A 20,011-nucleotide genomic window follows, 5' to 3' on the forward strand; every position below is an offset into this window, starting at 1 on the left:
CACACACTATTATCTAATAAGAGTGGAATAGGCAACAGTCCAAAACGTTTCGTCAGGAAGCGTCCTATTGGATCAACCCACTGTGTAATTACTATTCCCTTAAGTCCTGGGTTTGAATCCAGCCCTGTCACTCCCATTTCCATGTGAAGCTATCTGGTGAAATAAGTGCACAAGGAAAACATACATTTTGATTAGGTGCCCCCCAAAGTTTGCTTGAGTTTCTGTGTTGTCTTCTGGAACAAGCCGACAGTATACTCCATGAATTATTTAGGTCAGACAAAGGATTGCTGAGTCATTAGGTGTAGCAGAGTTTCTTTCTGCCCTTGTGTCAAGAAACAGTCAGCAACAAGCCTCTTCCTAGCAAATGCTGCTGGGAAGGTAAAAATATTCTTTGCCTTAGAAACGGTTTCACATCTCCAGTTGGCTGTTTTATTATTATTATTATGGCTTTGATTTATATAGTGCCTTTCTCAGTGCTCAAGGCTCTTTACAGAGTCCAGGTTCCATTCATTCACACAGACATACATAGTAAACTACGTAGTAGTCACTGTTGCCCTGGGGCAGACTGACTCTGACCACCTCCTTAAACATACAGCAGTTATACACATTCACACAAGGTAAGGTAGGTGAAGTGTCTTGCCCAAGGACACAACGACCATGACACAAGTAGGGCAGGGATCGAACCGCCGGCCCTTCGGACATTGGCCGACTTGCTCTACCAACTGAGCCACAGTCGCCCCACTGTGACTCAGTGGAATCAATATAATATGGTTTATATTACTGCCTGGCAGGGTGCACATTTCCGTGCCCCTGCACATCTATACTGTGCATGTCTGTAGCTGACAAATGAAGTGGTTCTGTAGCCTCCAGCAGTACACAGTCGGACTGTGTCAGCCATACTAAATGTTGACTTGGAGCACCAGGCAAGGCTACCGTGATGGTAGAGGGGGGTTAAAATGTGCGGTGGCAGAGAGTGGGTCTATCTGTGGATGTTCATGAGTGAACATCCTCAGTGGGATGTGGAAGCTCTGCTGCACAGCGCTGCTCAAATCTTCAGCAGCTGCAGAGGAGATAAGAGCTGGTCTGAAACTCTGCTGGGTCTGTGAAGCTGCATGGATTACTGCTGCCATTACAGCAAGGCTTCACTCTTTGCAGCTGGTTACACTTCTGGGCACAGTGTTAAGTATGACCCCATAACGTATTTTACAATATAACTGACAATTTGCTGAGTGTTTCCAGCTTTAACTAAAACACTGATGAGAAGTTAAAACATTCCCTTCAATTTATGATTAAATGTTTTATTTTAGAGGTTGATAGTGAATATATTCCATCATTATATAATGTTGCCAGGCAACCAGAGTCCTTATTGTGGAAAACCATCTCCTTTCAAATAACATTGACTTATATATCATTTTCAAATACACATTATTTTAAAACGTAGGTATAAATAAAGATTTCCCACTGATGTACAGTACAGTATGTGTAGATTGACATGTCAGGTCCCATGGTTTGATTTCTTATTCAATACTACTCTGACGTCCTCAGAAACCTCAGCTGTTGCTCTTCTTCACCTGGAGTCACTGGACATAATCACAACATCTGCTGCATATGGACTCCATCACTGTACACCACACTCACCCCCAAATAACACCACTTGTACTAATACAGCAACATCAAAGCCAGCACATGTGGACGAAGAAGGGTCAGCTGGAGTTTCCCCTTTCACACTAAGGAGTGGACAATCCTACATGAAGACAGAAATTTCCCTGCGTGGCTCGGAGGAGTAGTGGGGAGTTTAAGAGGAGTTGGCATCTCATCTGAGGAGCCTCAGGATGAAGGTCAGGTTCACAGCTGGCCATGTTTCCATACCCAGGGTTTACTGTGGGGCTCTGCAGGGTGTGTGTGTGTGTGTGTGTGTGTGTGTGTGTGTGTGTGTGTGTGTGTGTGTGTGTGTGTGTGTGTGTGTGTCCAGAGAGAGGCCACAATGTGGTGCACCACAGTGACATCACCCACATATCCAGCAGTGCAGGGCAGATAAGACAGGCCTGGCTCTCAGCTGGAACTCTACAGGGACTCCAAAAAGGAAGTGGCTGTTTCCTGCTGATGCGTATATGTGTGTGTGTGAGTGTGTAAACCCTGCCATAACAAAAGCCCCCTCTCTCTGCCCACTGTCCCTCAAACTCAATCAAAAACTCCCAAACCATAAAGCGTTTGGTGGTTATTTTGTATAAAGCTGACCTCCAAACACCAACAACATAATGAAAGAAGTTAAAAAAATGTTGAAGGGACACAAAGTCGAGGAGCTCTATTAACCCTCGAGAGGTATTTGAGAGTAAAAATGTGAATTAGTTTCTGAAGAGTTTGTTTGAAAGGAAAGATTGTGGGTACAGTTAGACATGTGGGTGGGCTACAAAGATAGGCCTGTGACTTCAATAAGCCAAATGCTTCACTTTTTAGGTACCAAGTTTACAAGTCCAAAATCGACTCATATAATACAACTGACAACAGAGTGGACTGAATTGGATTTTTGGCAGGGATTAAATTTAAGTCTCTCTCTGACCTAGAGTTGACACCAGGTTATCCTGTCCCTCTTAAAATGGTACAAACCAAATACACCGGGGGCCACATCCTCTTCCTTTCACTTGGTATTTTGGGATGGTTTATTTATCCCAGGAGAAGAAAATGACCCATTTTCCTGAGGGGTACTGCTTCCTTTTCTTTGTACTGAGGCCACCAGGCACAAAATGAATATATGTTGCACAAAGGACGCAAATTAAAAGTACGAAGACACGCACACGCCGTGAACTCTTATCTGTGTTCCTAAGTGGCAAGCAGCTCTGTTGGATTTGCAGTGAGGTTGCTGTGGTGGCTGGGTTCGGTTTATCATTAATAGAAGTTACTAATGAAGCAGCTTTCCACAGCCATCTCTGCTGCAGTACCAGCAGAAATGGTCTGAAGCAGTGCCAAGCCCCAGAGGGCCTGCAGTTACCCTCTCACCCCTGCCAATCGTGCTTTGGCTTCACTATACACACTGCAGAATCATCTCATTAAAAAACAACCCATACAAACAAATGCTTACTCAAGCTATCATCACAAAACTGATCAATTGCTTTGACATCTGGTCAATAAATTTTTTTTTACAAAGGAAAGTTAATAATCACAATAAAACAGTCACAGGGGAGCATTAAAGATAAAAATCATAGAAATCATTTCATTTCAGCTGAAGGAAGAAAGTACCGTAGCTGATCATATGCTGTGTTCACCCTCCTGCAAATACATGAATACTGTTACTGCCACCTACAGGCACATGTTGATATTACACTGAAAACCATTTTTACAGCATTTTGGCTGTCACGTAAGCAATCCTATTTATTTCTATTTTCATGAAAAAAGGTGTGTCATTGAATGGCAGCAAAAAACAAACACATTTTATGGGTTATTAATGCAAAGGGAAGAATCTCTCGTTCACTGTGAATTGCGGTGATGGTCCTTTCTTCAGTGACTACACTGCCATTGTGTGATATCATACCCGATCGAAACAGACTAACACTTTCCTCCCTGCTCAGATTAACTATAATTCAGCCACAGTTTGTCATGTGTGTCATTTCCAAGCAGCTCAGCGTGAAAACAATCACTCTCAGCACTCACTACACAGAAAGAAGAGGTGACCGTATACAGACTGGACCGTACGGGAAGAGAGAATTACATTGACTAATTTTTAAAAATTCAAATCACAAACAGAGCTTCTCCCTCCTTAGCCATAACACTGTGATACACAGAGTGATGACTGAACTTGAAACTAGTTTTTTATTGATGCTTATTCAGTACAAGGTAGGGAAACCAAAACATCCATGTGTCATGTTTTGTACGGAGTGGGGAAAAAAGCAACCTCAATGACAAGCTGTGGTGGTGTTGTGATTTGATCTAATGTCTAAACACACGTCGCCAGGTCAGTGCCCAGGTGTGAAGCAGATTTTGGAGGCAGTGCTGTCATCGCATTCAGGCTGTGACATGCAGCGTGGAAGCTGAGCGATCATGAAACAAGCCTGCACTGGCCTGACAGGAGGGGAAACAGCTACACTCTGTTAGTCAAGAAGAGGCCCAACTTTGTTTGAAAAGGCTTTAACTAAACCGCTCACTTACAGCTCTCAGTGTGTTTCCTCTCTACACTTGCATGGATCCGTCTGTGTGGTCATGAAACATTTCCTGAAGTGACATGACTGATTATACTGCTGAGGTTAAAATCCGTACAGGCAACATAATTTAGTTGCAAATGCAAACTTGAATGAATCAAGTAATTTGCATTTACAAGTGAAACATATATTAATATTAATTCAGAGTGTCCTGCTACTTGGAAATCAGAGGGAAACAGATTCATGCTTACATCAGAAACCTGATATGGTATGCTACACCTATGGTCATGAAAGCTGGGTCATGACCGAAAGAACGAGGTTGCGGGTACAAGCGGCCGAAATGGGTTTTCTCAGGAGGGTGGCTGGAGTCTCCCTTGGAGATACGGGTGAGTAGTTCAGCCATCCGTGAGGAACTCAGAGTAGAGCTGCTGCTCCTTTGCGTTGAAAGGAGCCAGTTGAGGTGGAACGGGCATCTAGTAAGGATGCCCCCTGGGCGCCTCCCTAGGGAGGTGTTCCAGGCACGTCCAGCTGGGAAGAGGCCTCGGGTAAGACCCAGGACTAGGTGGAGAGATTATATCTCCACACTGGCCTGGGAACGCCTCGGGATCCCCCAGTTAGAGCTGGTTAATGTGGCCCAGTAGGGGGAAGTTTGGGGTCCCCTGCAAAAGCTGTTGCCCCCGCGACCCCACCCCGGATAAGAGGTTTAAGATGAGATGAGATGAATATTTATAGCGACTGATACATTATACGAATGCTAAATCCATCCATACCGGCAATCGTAGGCTTCAGTTGATACAATAAATGACCTAGAGGCCAGTCATTAACAGCTTAAGTATGGCTTCTTAATAAAAAAGGAGCAATTAGCAGTTGAGCAATGATACAGGTGCATTGTTTTCTGTTCTGAGCAGCTAATGGATAATATCCTCAAACGGTCTTAGGAAACAGATTTACTCCAACATCCCACAAATTTAAGCCAGTTAGACTGAGCAGATTAAGTACCAGCAGTTGCCTCACAGAAGCATGATACTGTATTGCACATTTAGAGTGTGCAGAAGGAGTAAGGTGAGTAAAGAAAGGGAGAATAGTAGGAAGTTATCTACCGAAGGGCATTCTGGGAGGGAAATGTAAACACCGTCTGAGATGTAGTGAGAGGGTGGGTTAATCTTTATAGCCTCTAAACTGCAAAACAGCATGACACAGGATTTAATGCGAAAGTGGAACCAAAGACAAACGGGATGAGACATAAGAAGAGTACAATATAACAGACAACCTCTGTAATAAAGTGAGGGAAATGCAAAGGTAATTTGATCTTTAATACGCATTAATTCAAGATAATCCACTGTTTTTTGTCTGGTTTTGTCGAGATTTATAGATGCTTTGTGGAAGGAGATGGATTGGGGGAGGGGGGGTAATGGGGCAGAGGGCAGGAGTTTGGGAACCTTTAAGGATCAGCTAATCTCAGTAGGCTCTTTGTTTGTAATCAGTGGAAATCCTCTTGAGCCTGGTTCAATGAGCGCTGCTGACAATCAAGGGAAACAGAGGATGGAGGAGGAGATGAAGGCATGTCCGTGCACCTGCACCACTAAAGTGGCAGTGGATTTAACTGTAATACTATACGACACAGCTCCCCGCGGAGGCCGCAAACAGCTACGAGGGACTGCCAACCATGATAGGGACTGCACAGCAGGCAAATCCTTTATTTGCATTGTGCAGGTACAGAGACATGTTTAGTGATCCAAACTGCATCAACCTTGGATGCAGTGCTGCAAGATATAATGAAATATATACAGTATGCAATATAAAATGTTCTACAACTTGTCGTACTGTTATGTACATGCATTCTTATCTGGTAATTTAATCCATAAACTGTCAATATTGATGTTGCAATACAAACTAAATTACCGTATCCATACCTCCCACTCCTGTTGGATGTCAATCAAATCCTAAGATGTACACAAACAGGATAAAGGTTGACTTTAAGTTATTAATTAACATGTGTATGCACATTTTTTCCTTGAATACCTTTTTTTAGATGCATAGATTAAGGAATTTTAAATGTTCACAATACATAGTGGCACTAAACATCATTGCATTTACACATTAAAAGAAATCTGAATCATGTTGGTGATTATTATGTAATAAAATATGTGGTAATCAGGTTATCTATGATTTCCTCATGGGATTAGCAATGATTTTAGAAAACCCAGGAATGGCACGATGCCTTCTTACTGTTGTAGCTACAATTTGTTGGCACTGCCTTAGTTAACCAAGCTGTGCCCCCGACTTCCCCCGCTCAGAGGCCCCCACCCTTCCTGACAGAGGAAACACATGTTATAGGATACATCCTCGTTTTTGAAAAAGCTTGAGTGGGACAGTCAATATTGAACTGTATATGTTGTCTCATGGCCTGAGCTGTAGGGATGATGTATATTTGAAGGCCAACAGGGAAGTTAGCATTGTCATGGTTCCCTTGATAAAAATCCAGTGGGACTTTTCCATTGGATTTTGGATTATTACAGAAATAATATGATTTTGGAAGCCCATTAAGCCACTTATTAGCAATCACCTTTTCAACTAAGTTATTTCAGACATCTAACCTGGAACCCATTAAAAAAAAAAAAAAAGGAAAGAAAATATTGACATTACTCATTTGCAGGTTTTAGGACTCATTACTGCAGCACTCTATATAGCACTATGCCAGGAACAGCAGGGACCCCTTAGTCCCTCATGCAGAAACACACAGTGCAGCAGAACTCCCTCATGACAGAAAAAAAATCTCATTATTTGCTGCTGATCCGGTCTCAGTTGCTGGCATTTTGTGAGATTTAACCTGCCTCGCGGATCGCAATAATACCCCAATAAGCTGTGTGACTGCTATAGCAACTAAGATGGATTTGGATGGATTTGACATTTTTGAGTCTCAAGTGAGTCACTTAAGAAAGAGCTAGTCAAGAGAAAGATAGGTAATAGCTGCAAAACAGAATCAAATCATGAATCCATCAACCCAAAACAGTCCAAGACTTTTGTTCGGGTCATGTAGAACTTGAGAGTGAGATATTTTAGAAACACTTTAAGGAATTTTAAATCATGACACTTCAAGACAAACAAACAGTTCTGTCATATTTTGAGAAACAAAAGTTATGGATGTAAAAAAAAACAAAAAAACAACCAACACACTGCTCTGTGATTGGGGGATGGTGTCAGTGGCTTTTAAAGACTCAGTGGAGATGCTAAAAGGAGATTAAAGTTGCAGTCGGCAACATTTGTTTGATCATATTCACTGAAACCGACACTACGCTCCGATAGAGCAACATAAATCATCCGGTTTTAGGAAAATACCGTGCCTCTACTTTCATCTAGAGCTTGTTGTTTGTTTTGCAAAAATCCACCGCGCCCGTGACATCCTGTCAGTCACAGTTTGTGCATAAGCCACAGATCCCCCCGCGATTGTTACAATATCACAGGCATACGTGTCAAGCTATGCAAACGCTAAATGACGTTAGCAGTTGCAATCAATGGGTACGTTAGCCAACCGACCTTCAGGTAACATGTACTCCATGCCTTTTATTGATGAGAGAAGACACAGGCGCGTTAACAGGAATCTGGTGCACGCACACTGACGGGCACTCGATGGGAAGGAGAAGAGTAGATCGGTGGTAGTGGGGGAGAGGCGTGAGAGTTGTGAGGCTGTGATGACACCATTCGCGATAGAAAGAAGAAATGCGAGTATATGCTGCTTGATCATATTTGGACCACCGTGCGTTTGGAGCAGGGAGGCAGTTAGGTAGCAGGGAGGCAGTTAGGTAGCAGGGAGGCAGTTAGGTAGCAGCCGGCGGATGGCTGCCTGCAGCTATACTCTGCTTTTGTGCTAAATGGGAAGTGATGCTAATGCTAATCCGCGTTCTGAGTGTTTAAAAAAAATACAGAAATGAGCTCTCAGATGAAGTGTGTTGCGCTGAAAAGAGCCGTTGTGTTGCAGTTAGATCAGGCAGTCAGTGATTTAACCCATCCCGTCAGTATTCTCAACTCGCATGTTGGAAGCGAATATCGATATCAATATATCAATTTTTGCCACCTGCATTCAAATCGCATCTGTAGATCGACTTATATATTATATTATATATTGACTATATGTAATCGTGCTGCTTATATCGTGTCCATCTTGTGTGACCACAGCATAATCATTTGAAATTTGCTAGACTTGCCGACTGCAGCTTTAAGTGATCTCAGGGATACAGAGATGTTTATCTGCACAGCGGTGTGCACAGTGAACAACAGGATTGTGATACTGAATGCGCATGGTGCTCAACACCCTGCAGGGTGTCTGTTCTTAGGTACGTCATAATGCGTGGCTGAATGTCAACAGTGCACCTTACAGGGTCCAGAATCACTTTGTTCCCATCAATCACAAACAAGTGTGATTAAGAGCCTTCAGACACACAGCCACAGTGCTGCTCCTCCATAAACACCACACAGCAAACTTTATTCCCCCCCCCCCCCCCCCCGCAAGGGAAACTGCCACTGCATAGTGCACAATCCTGCCTCCCAATGCGAAGTCCCTGAAAAACAAACAGGGAGCAAACAAACACAAAGCCTCAAGGAGAGCTCTGTCTCTACTGTATGCACAGGTTTTGACAGTAAAAACTGACACTGATAACTGCGGTCACTTGATTTCCTACTGTTTCATTTACGTCTTCAAGCTATTGCCTGTTTTTATCCCTCTCGTTTTTCTGTATATCAGCTGATATAACCGGACAAAGGGATTTTTTAAAGGCCCAAAATCTCAGTGAATTTGTCACTCTGAACAGAACTCATTTGTTTGTTGTAGGCAGCGAATGCACAATAGCCTAGTTTCAGCTTTCAAAGAAAAAAAAAAAGAGAGCTCAGTGTTCCATGTAATTTTTTTTTGAATGGGTAACTGCAGCAACTCATCAAAATTCCTTTTACAGTACAGCTTGGTATTATGAGTGCTTAGCATTCCACAAAATGTCACAGTGCCACAGTGCATTTACCTACTTTTACAAGCAGACCTAATGTACTTAAGTACAATTAAGAGGTGGATTACTACATTTATCTGGCAAGAGCAACTTTTCCAGTTAAAAATCTATATTCAAGTCATATCATGATGAGCCTATGGTAAATGGACTGCATTTCTATAGCACTTTTATCCAAAGCGCTTTACAATTTAGCTTCTCATTCATCCATTCACACACTCGCTGGCCAAACATCGGTAGCAATTTAGGGTTCAGCATCTTACCCAAGGACACTTCAACATGCCGCCCCTGCTTTGCTAAAGATTAACCCTCTAAACTTCTTAGAGTTATTTATTGAAACAACACTTTCAGACTCATACAGGTAAAATTATCTTGAATTTGCAGTAAATTATCTCATATTTGCAGTCAAATCAAAGAGTAGACAAAAGTAAAAAAAGAAAAACAAATGTATGTAGCATAATTTGCATACTTCATAAATCATCTCATGACCATCCAGATTTATCTTGTGACTGTCTGAGGGGGCCCGACCCCTAGGTTGGGAACCAGTAGTACGAATTACCTACCATCTCTGAAGTCTTTCCTGCAACAGAGTTTACATAAAAATTCAAAGGTGAGATGCAAACCCTGCCCCAAAAACCACCCAGTTCTCGGCCCACCTCCTGTAGGTTGTACCTCTGGCCTACAGTGTGTCAATGCGAGGAATGCCAGCTATGCAGCCGTCCTGGTGAAAAGTCATTATAGTTTATCCCTTCTGGCTCTGGCAGGTCCCATCCGCACACACTGCGCAGTGCACAATAGGAACGAGCGCTGAGAACGGCAGAGATTTGAGTCTCTCTTTAATTAAGATAACAGCATGCACTGTGGGAAAGAAGGAAACATCATAGGGAAGAGTTAACTTCACTTACTTTCATCTATTTACCTAAATAATGACACATTTACCCGCCTCTGCTTTGGTGTCTTGGGTGAATTCAAATAAAAAGGCCCAGAACTTTCAGGGAAATCCCAGATGAACGATAACAACTTCAGTAGTAACTTTCACTTTCATCTCTGCAGATTGCAGGCAGACTGACAGCAACACAGAGCAGAAATTTTAAGTAGTTTCACAAACACTTCACAGCAGCCCTACATCCTCAACACGGAACAAATAAGTACTACACATATCATTTCACAACACGTCTAATACTTTCCTCTGCTCTTCCTCAAGTGAATTGTAAACGTTAACACACGCCAGTATTCTCTTTTCACTGATGAATCTCAGAACCGGAAACTAGCTTTTGTATTGGCTAATTGTATGCTAATCCATCCCTCTGTGTTACAACACATCCCACAGCCGCTGATCCTAGTGTTATCTGCGTAGCGAGTGTGGATGGGAGGTCAGCGACCACAACAAGGCAATGTCAGAGGAGGCCAGAGGGAGAGACGGTGTGTAAAGCAGATTAACCTACTGAGAATGGGCTTGACACTAAATCCCCCGGAGTCACATGAGTAACAGAAGAGTGATAAAACAAACAGGTGCAGAATGAACACAAGCAGGAAGTATTTTATCATAATTATTCTAATGTCGATATGGACCAAAGTTAAACTTCAGTTTATCATGATGGTCAAAAGTTCAACAGGTTCAAAGTACTGTGTAGCCTACATCAAAGAACTATGTCAACTCCGGACTCATCAAGTAAACCTCCACGCCGGAAGAGAGGGCAAATCCTGTAATTGGCAGTAAGTCAAAAATGGAGAGAATGCCATCCATTGGGTGGAAAAAATAATGACAAAGTTGAGAGTGTTAGCATGCAGCGCACCCCCCAATCTCTCCTGTCATGGTAATAGTTGTGTTCCCACAATTACAAGTTAGTGGTCAGCTGCAGTGAAGGATGGGAGGGAAACATTACTTATATAGACAAATCAAGGAGGCTCAGGGAGTAAATGCATCCACAAAAAACACACATAAGCACTTAAAGAGGAAATATGCTAGTCATTAATCTGCTCTTACTAGACATTTCCCCGTCAGTCAACATGGATCTGTTGTTCAGTCTCCAGTCAGGAGTGCTGTGGTGCTTTTCAGGGCTTAATCTCATGAGCTTAATCTGGAGGATAGTGCACGTGTTGAAGAGCAACAGTTTTGCCTTTGGAGCTTTAGGCTTGACCAGTTGGCTCACACTCCTGACTGGCCTCTACGCAAAACTAATGAATCAGTGGTGGCAGGCAGAGCAGTATCCACCCACACTTGATATAGTTTTCTCATTCACTTGCTCATGTGTGGGTTTGGGCCATGTAAAGACCTGTTTGTTATGGCGCCATTCATGTGACTGTTAGAAGCAGTTTGGGGCTAACAGGGATTTGTCATGGTGGCCTGCACTCCCTCGCAAGGCTCTGCAGGGGAGGCAGAGTACTAGTGTCATTAGAATAAACTGGGTCTAAGATATTTGTATGCAGATGGATGACTATTTAGGTTATGCATTTAATATAACCTTCTCAACCACTATACATAAGACTAACAGGTTTTTACACAAGTGCATTGTTCCCAATGCAAAGAGCAGCTGCACAAACCGTAGCGATGCAGACTGCTTTGGTTTTCTGTACGGGCTTCGGCCTGCATTTCACTTAAATTTAACTTTTACCCCAAAATACCTCAAGCATGACAAAATATATGCGGGAAAATGTGGACACGAAAAGCTAACATTGTAATTGTTTACATATCCCAGGCATTCAGTCCAGTGTAGCACTGTAGCTAGCTGCTTTATAGCTAGCTTCATAGTACAGCAACATCTGAAAGCATTAACTGAACAGACTATTAATGTAGTCTACAAAACTTTAAATGTATACAATCCCTGCTTCTTCTTCACATAATTCTCAAAATATACTGATGGTATCATTTTTACCATGCTAGGCAAGGATGATGCAATGTTTAAATGTTCCAACTGTTCTGGTTTGTGTTTACAAAGGCAGAACTCAAACGGTCCAGCAATTGTAAACAAAATGAATGTGGTGGAAATGTCCATTCAGTTGGCGAGTACAAAGACAGAACCCTGTCCCAATTTAACAGATAAGCACCGTGAGGTTCTGTTCATGTTGGTGTTGATCTGGAGCACATATCAGCAGACTTTGGAGGAAATAAACATCTTCTAAGACAGTGGGTATTAAATCATTTAACAATGCAAGGATTTTGAGGAAGATTCTACGCCACCAGACGGTCTTATCACAGAAGACGACTGTCCCCTGCCAGTCAACAGCAAAGGTAGCAAACGCACATACAGGCCACTAGTCACCAAAACAGGATAGAACATGTGATAACATTTGCCAATTCAAACAAATCACAAAGTACAGGTGTGGCTGATGGAATCATCATAGTTTCTCAGGTATTGCACAAACTGAAAATGTCGACCTGATGATGATGCTAGATGACAGGTTCACCAAAGGGTCATGGCAATCTATCAAGTAGTTGTTGAGCTATTTCAATCCTAACCAGAGTGGTAAATCAATAGTCTTTTGTGCAACACGTAAACTGCGATCTCTGTTCCATCCATTCAAATCTTCATTAGATCCCATACGATGATGCCAGAGTTGTGTTATCAGTTTACAGAAGAGGGCAAACTGGATTACCCCCATAATAATCATAAAGGAAAAAGAAAGCAGAAGGAGTTGTGACTCAGTATGTCCTCCACAGCGGCACTTAGGTGCATGCTCTGCTGACTCAAAAATAGCAACCTTAATGGCATTGAGGAAAGAGGCAAAGCAATACTCCACTTGATTGCTAAGCTGTTGATGATAATTTGCTGCAGTCATTGCTCCATAGCAGGATATGAAAGGAAGTGTGATTCAGATTGATGTGTTGGATATGTATGGAGGGATTTAGACTGTTACAATGCAGCCTTAAAGACTTCTATAACATAGACCACCCAGCAGCTCTGTCATTCCACACTGTTCTCCATGGATGGATAAGAGAGCACGAAAACTAAACAAACGGTCACAGAGAGAGGTATCATTCAAGCCTTTAAAACAAACTTCACCTCAGCAACAAGCCTCGAATTATGAATTATGAATCATGAATCATGAATAGTGTTGGATTAGTGGAATGTACATGTTTTCAGGAGGTGAGCGTAAAACAAGTCCCAGAGTGCCATCCACTTGCTAACAGGAAAAAAACAAAACAATGTCCTGCTCTTGAACGTTGCCTCTCTGTTATGGTAACCTCCTCCAAAACAGCTCTATCAGGCAGAACACTCAGACAGAGTGGGTGGTTTAATAGAGAGCCCCGTGTAAAACGTCTGGTCGGCCCAAATACAGCCAGGAAACCTGCTCTATCTAGTAAAAGACAGGCCTCTCCCACAAGATGAAGGACGGGAAGTCATGGGCACTTCCTGTTCAGGAGGGCAGGATGGAAAGATTTTGGAAACTCGGTGGTGACAGCAAGCTTTCTTCTGTACTCTGATGTGCATCTATACTGCTACCAAAGCATGGCTGCATATGTGTAATGGAAATGGCAACATAAAAGGAGACAATTATATAACAAGTGTGAAATCGGTACACAGACATGTGTGCAACTGCGTGCACCGCCTGAACCAAAAATCAATGGACTGCAGTTTGCACAGTCCACTGATTTTTGATGAGAAGTAGTAGTAACTCATTTCCCACGCCGAGCCAGGAAATTGTTAAATAATCTTGTGATGTGACCACAAACCGAATCTTGGGATTCTGTCTTGGCTCAAAATTCATATTTAACACTTACTTTGACATGTGGTCAAAACACTTTCTGGCACAGTGAGCGATTTCTAATAAAAACTATCAGCTGTAGCGGAGAGATAAGCCAAGTGCAATTCACATCCATGATATTTAATCATTTGTTTTCATTTGCACTGGAACAAATTCTGTCTGACTGGCCTTTGGGTGATTTGAGTTGGCTTTGCTACTGCGGCCCTTGATGTGGACTAACCAGGGCCAGTCAAGGCTGAATGAAGGAAATCCTTTCAGTTTTTTGACAAAGTGCTCTATATTATCTCGACCTTCGTGTGGAATTCTCTTAAACATCCCACTCCGACTGCAAGAGCCCTAAGTGGCAAATCTGGTGTAGATTATAACCACGACTGCCAGAAGCCATGCCCAGACCCAAGCAGACAAATTTTATAGTAAATTTGATGGGTGTGTTTTATTTCTTCTCACTTTCTCACAAGCCATGCGCCATTGCTTATTTCTGGGTGCTGTGGAGTTTAAATGTTTCCATTCCTGGTATGGTAAGTTACACATTCAGAGTATTAACTTGAAAACGTTTAAAGAAAATAGTGCGTAATTACTACACTTTATAACAGCAGAAAGGCAAAAAAGCAGCAGACCTTGTTTGCTTTTCTTCTCTCATGTCATGACTCTTTAGATGCCAGGAGGCATGTGGCCATGTTACTTCATCTGCCCGTCAGTATAACACAATACGAACCAACAGCACCACAAACTGCATCCTCCAAAATTAAATTAGGGGTGGACAATATGGCAGACATCTTCAATGTCCTGTCTTGATAAATATTTATATCACAATATAGCATGTTTTCTGGTAATACAATGAATATATATTTGAAACAACCACATGATGAAGCCTATTTTTTTATGTTGACGTAGAAAAATATATACAATAGACATTTTTATGTTGTTTTGACGATATATATTGCCATCACACAGCCATACCTCATGGTTTATACGTATTTAAGACACATTCAAGTTTTATATATATTTGAGTCTCTTAATGGGTACATTGGTTAAAGCAGCCTCATGTATTATTGACCCATTCAGAGAACTCATCTGCTCTCCCATCTCTACCCCCCGGGTTTGTTCTTGTAGAGTATCATTTAACATCACAGTAACAGTTATGCACCCTTTTAGCCTGATACCAACAGGCAGACAGACAGAAATACAGAGGGAGAGCAAGCTGCTTTGGACACACATGCACACACAACACTGACAGCCCTGTAATCTTCTGACAGGCAGTAGGCCTGTATGTGACAGCCACCAGCACCTGCTCCCAACACACAAGAAAGCAGAGAAGTTTTTGTTTTTTTTATCTTGCAGTTTTTGTACAACTAGGATCAATCTACTAGGCACATATTTGGCAACTGGCATGACTAACAAATCCGGCTTCAGTACAGTACATGACAGAACATGACTTTAACTCCGTGAACAACCAAAGAAGGAACGTGTTCTGTCAAATCTAGATGTCGGAGAAAAGAATGTCTGTGGCACGCCAACATCCACTTGAGGTATTCCTGGGAATCCCACATTTTAGGAGAATTTACAAAACCTTAAAAAAGCAAAAGAGCTGAGATGTGTAGATGAAAGTAGAGTGTTGTACTTTATCACGTGAAGCTGAAGGAGAGGCCACAGTTTTGTGCAGTGACCTCACCAAATGTGAGATCACTGCACAAATTGCCATTTCTATGCATTGCAGCAGGAGCTCATTACAATGTTTTACTTGAGCAAACACAGGCTATAAAATAAAGCCTGCCACGTGACAAGGGAAGAAATGCCACACGTAAGAAGAGAGCATAGCGACTGTAAGAGAAGAGAAACGGGGTGATTATATGCATGAAGTGAGGGTGAATGAACTCTGCTTGTTGAAGTAGATGTAGAAGTTAAATTGCGTAAAACCACTAGACGGGAAAAACTGTCCCCATGCCAAACAGTTTAAGTAACATCTAAAATGTCCATTGGCCATTTTGACAAGCACAAACAACCCCAAGAGATTCAGAGACACTTGTCAAAGCAATTTAGCTTGGACTTTTTCCACAAGCATTAATGCCTGACATTGTGGTTAAACCAGCAACATGTGTGCTGTGTTGATAGTTCCATATGTTGTCAATATTGTAATGTTCTTTTTTGCAGCACATGAGCCCTCTACTTTTCCCTTCTGGTTGCACAGGCACTGGCCATAGGCGGCTAATGGCATCACTCCCACATAATGACACTCATCTGGCGTACAGCTCCCTGGGGTCAGGCACGTAGCAGGAACACTGAGGATCTGAGTATAGCACAGATATACTGACAAGCAGTTTGCACTATTGATTATAATTACACAACTGCCCCCCAGCTGTGTCATACACTAATATAGACTAACTAAACATTTCCAACTGCCATTGATCTGTTATATACACACACAATAGCCAATACATAAATAACATTCACATGCGTACAAAACTCTGTACACACGCAAGATTTTTTGTTTTAATTCCACACAAAGTGACGTTGGAAAGGCAGTGTCCTGTGTTGTATCGAAGTGCATCACCGGCACAACAAATTCAAAGCAGATGACAACCATCATGGAGCTAATAGTGTCTCAGCATGCCTCAAGTGCGGGGAGACAGAAGGATGGCTCAGCCGAGGCCCAGGCCAGTGTGGGCCTTCACGAAAATGCACAAATTGTTGTCAGAGGAAGAGAGCAGCGCGTTGCACTTGACTCTGAAACAAAGTGAAGAAATTGCTGTGTGACCAGTAGGCATGTATGTACTCTACTGTACGTTATGATCTAAATGATGCATTTCTAAGAGTTAAAAGAAAGGACAGAAAATGTTTTGCAAGCTGAAACAACAACCAGAATGGGTGATAACATCTACAATTCCCTCTTTATGTCTCTGGAACAGATCCCTCTATTCCTGCTGAGGTATTTACATGTTTCATGGAGGAATTAATTACATGTTGCGTGGACAGCTGCCTTGTGTACAGCCACATTCTTGTCCCACTGAGAAGCTTTGGCAAACACTTGAACTCCACAATACAGCCATACGTTCACTTCAACAGATCACATATCCAGATTGCCCCTTCACTTGGTGCCTGCGCTACCAGAGTCAGAAGGCAACAGGTAGTAGGTTTATTAGTATCATGGAAGGATTACCGAACGGACCAACCAGGTGCAGACTCAGGGCCCCTTGACCGTAACCACTGTATGAAGCAAGTGTTTTCACATTTCTTGTTGGAAAGTCAAACAAACAACCAAAACCAGATGCAAACAGACCACAAAAAGACAGAAAATGGTCACAAAGAGCTACTAAATGACTAAATGAAGATGCAAAAAACAACTACAAAGAGTCGCAGAGTGACCACAACGAGTCAGTCTGGGTGTGTTGCTCCTATGTAGGAGGGGTGGTCTTTACATGTCTGTGTCCATTACATGGACTATTTTGTCAATTGTGCTCCTTTAAAACTGTGCTCCAGTCTGGTCCCCCCATCCAAAAGTTTCTAAACCTGCACATCTAATTATAAGCTTATCAACAAACGAACTGCTGGATGAGTCCAACACAGAGTCCCTACAAGTCAGTTCATTCCTCCTTAAAGATGTTGATTTCCCAACATGCATACTTGTATCCATTTCTGCTTTTCCTCCCTCAGGCGTCTCTGGCGGTGCACCAGAGTGAGAATGAATAAATAATACGAAGGTGTGGTTGGCTGTCTGGGATCCTGACTCAGGATTCCATTTCCCTGACAGAGAGCCTGGACGGTGTCCGTTTCGGTAACCTAGCAACTTCTTCCAGGAAAGCTGGAACAATCAGCCGGAGCACCAAACACCCAACACACTCGGACACAACAAAAAAAGGGCAGACTCCTTTTTCCTCCTGAGCTCTGTGGAAAAGTGATACTGAGGAGGTATACTGCAGGTCCTCGTCGCCCAGATGTTCCAAAGTGAACGCTCAAATTAAGCATTATGTCACTGGACACTTTATACGTGTACGAAGCATGAAATTGTAGCCACACACTTTCCCTTGTGAGGAGGTATTATGTCATCTCAATGAAACCGATGCCCTCTTTGACATCAAGTACAAAACACCTTGATCAGGCACTGATTCTTCAGTCTCCCGGACATAAGACACAAAAAGATGGAACAAGTGAGTCAGGTAGTGACTTTTTTAACAACATTAGAGCTGCAATGAACGACTAAAGATAGGCAATTAGTTGTCAACTATTCAATTAAATCGCCAGCTTTTTTGATAATCGATTAATTGTTCCGAGTAATATTTTATAAGTTTATAATATTTTCATATTGGAGTGGACAAAACAAGATTTTCTGATCCAATTTTCTGGCATTTGATAGACCAAACAACTAATCAATGAATCGAGGAAATGGTCAATTGAGTAACCGATAATGGAAGTAATCAGTAGCTGAAGCCCTGGATAACATTAGAGCATTTCAACAAAGCTCACAAAGTAAAGGTAATGTACCATATCATATCACACACACATACACACACACACACGCAGTTCACCCAGAAAGCCCACATGTGCTCCCAAACAGCTGATCCAAAGTCAGCTGGGTGAGAATGAAAGTGAAGGATTTCAGGAACTTTGTGGCACTTTATCAACACTCACACGGCTACTAAATGATATGTAAAAACTACAAGCAACATGTTGTTGTTGTGTGGCTTTTTATGTTGTTTGTTTATCTGCAAAAGACAAGTTTTTTGTTGCTTAATCCACCCTGTCTTTACATATCTCTCTGTGACAGACACCCTCAGTCTTTCGGCTCAAAATCACTCACATCCACACACTTGTAGGTCAGGGTCGCACACGCCATATCATAACCTGCAATTTTCACCCAGAAAGCCCACGTGCTCCCGGACAGCTCATCTAAAAAACGTTTTTTGTTTTTCTAAATCAGCTGACTTTTTTGCTGAAAATGTGCGTAAAAGCAGGTGATTCTCAGGCCCGTCGAGGTTTAAATAGGCATGATGACACTGATCGAGGTGGTATTAAGGTGGAGGAGGAGGGGAGTTAAGGTGTGTAGGCTACTTACAACCAGCACGGACGTCCTCACCACCTCAGAGACACTTTGCCTGAGTTCAGCCGCGGTGCCGGGTTTACCCAAACCGCGCGTAAATCTCCTGGTTTCCGGATGCGCAGGAGTAGCCATCTTTTCACACCACTTTGCACCAATGACCGTCCGATCCACAGGTTATAAGAGCGAGCTTTAAAGGAAAATCATCCCCGGTTTGATCCCCCAGCTAGTGAGCAGCGCGAGTTACAAGCTGGATCATGTTGTGGTGCGGCTGCTGCTGATTCACTCCCACCTCTCGATCTCATACTTTTCGCTTTTTAAAAAGTCAACGCGTGCTGCTTCAGTCTGCCGCGCTGCCTTCTTCCATAAGATTTGTTGTTGTCATATTTAAGTGTCTCTATGGAGAAGTGTTTCATTGGCCGTCCAGCGCCAGACAGGAGGTGTATAATCTGGCTGTCTCCTCAGCGCACTCCGCCCCTTACCGGTTTAAAGGCCTGCCCACTCCTGTGTGTGTGTGTGTGTGTGTGTGTGTGTGTGTGTGTGTGTGTGTGTGTGTGTGTGTGTGTGTGTGTGTGTGTGTGTGTGTGTGTGTGTGTGTGTGTGTGTGTGTGTGTGTGTGTGTGTGTGTGTGTGTGTGTGTGTGTGTGTGTGTGTGTGTGTGTGTGTGTGTGTGTGTGGACTTTGGACTGCAAGCACTTACAGCTTGAATGACTCAACCAATATTTTCCTATTACCACAAAAATCACAACTCTGGATACTTTCTTGGGTGTCATTACATTAGTCCCTTCTGACAGCTGAATTGACATGAAAAAAAACTACATGTATATTACTATTTAACTGACACTAGATCACACTTTCACTCAATAACTAGCTATGCCTAATATTAAACAGCCTAATCAAGCTGTATCATGTTTTAACAAGAGTCAGATTACACTCACAATTATGCTCTCTGTGATCATTTAGCACCAAAACTGAGCTTTGATGCTACAGGACACAACAAAACACCATCTTTTAATGATGGCAACTTTAATGAGTTTATTTTTTCAGGGTGTTTTTAGTGCTTTGAGGAGAATAGGTAGAAGGGAGAGAGAAGTACACAATAAGCTCACACACGGATCCCCTGAGAGGTGACAAATCACATTAGT

General features: G+C 42.5%; 1 protein-coding gene across 2 annotated transcripts in view; it reads right to left on the reverse strand.

Annotated features, from left to right (window-relative positions):
• The window catches only part of LOC310952837 (dedicator of cytokinesis protein 9), an 81,229-nt gene extending 61,983 nt beyond the window's left edge, over positions 1-19,246 (reverse strand). For both annotated transcript variants that reach the window (XM_083921587.1, XM_083921585.1), the window contains exon 1: positions 18,885-19,246. In XM_083921587.1, the coding sequence (XP_083777713.1) occupies positions 18,885-19,001 (117 nt within the window). In that variant the 5' untranslated portion in view covers positions 19,002-19,246. The remainder of the gene's footprint in view (positions 1-18,884) is intronic.
• Between the last annotated feature and the right edge of the window lie 765 nt (positions 19,247-20,011).

Source organism: Echiichthys vipera (assembly GCF_963691815.1).
Source record: "Echiichthys vipera genome assembly, chromosome: 10".
NCBI classification, from domain to species: Eukaryota; Metazoa; Chordata; class Actinopteri; order Perciformes; family Trachinidae; genus Echiichthys; species Echiichthys vipera.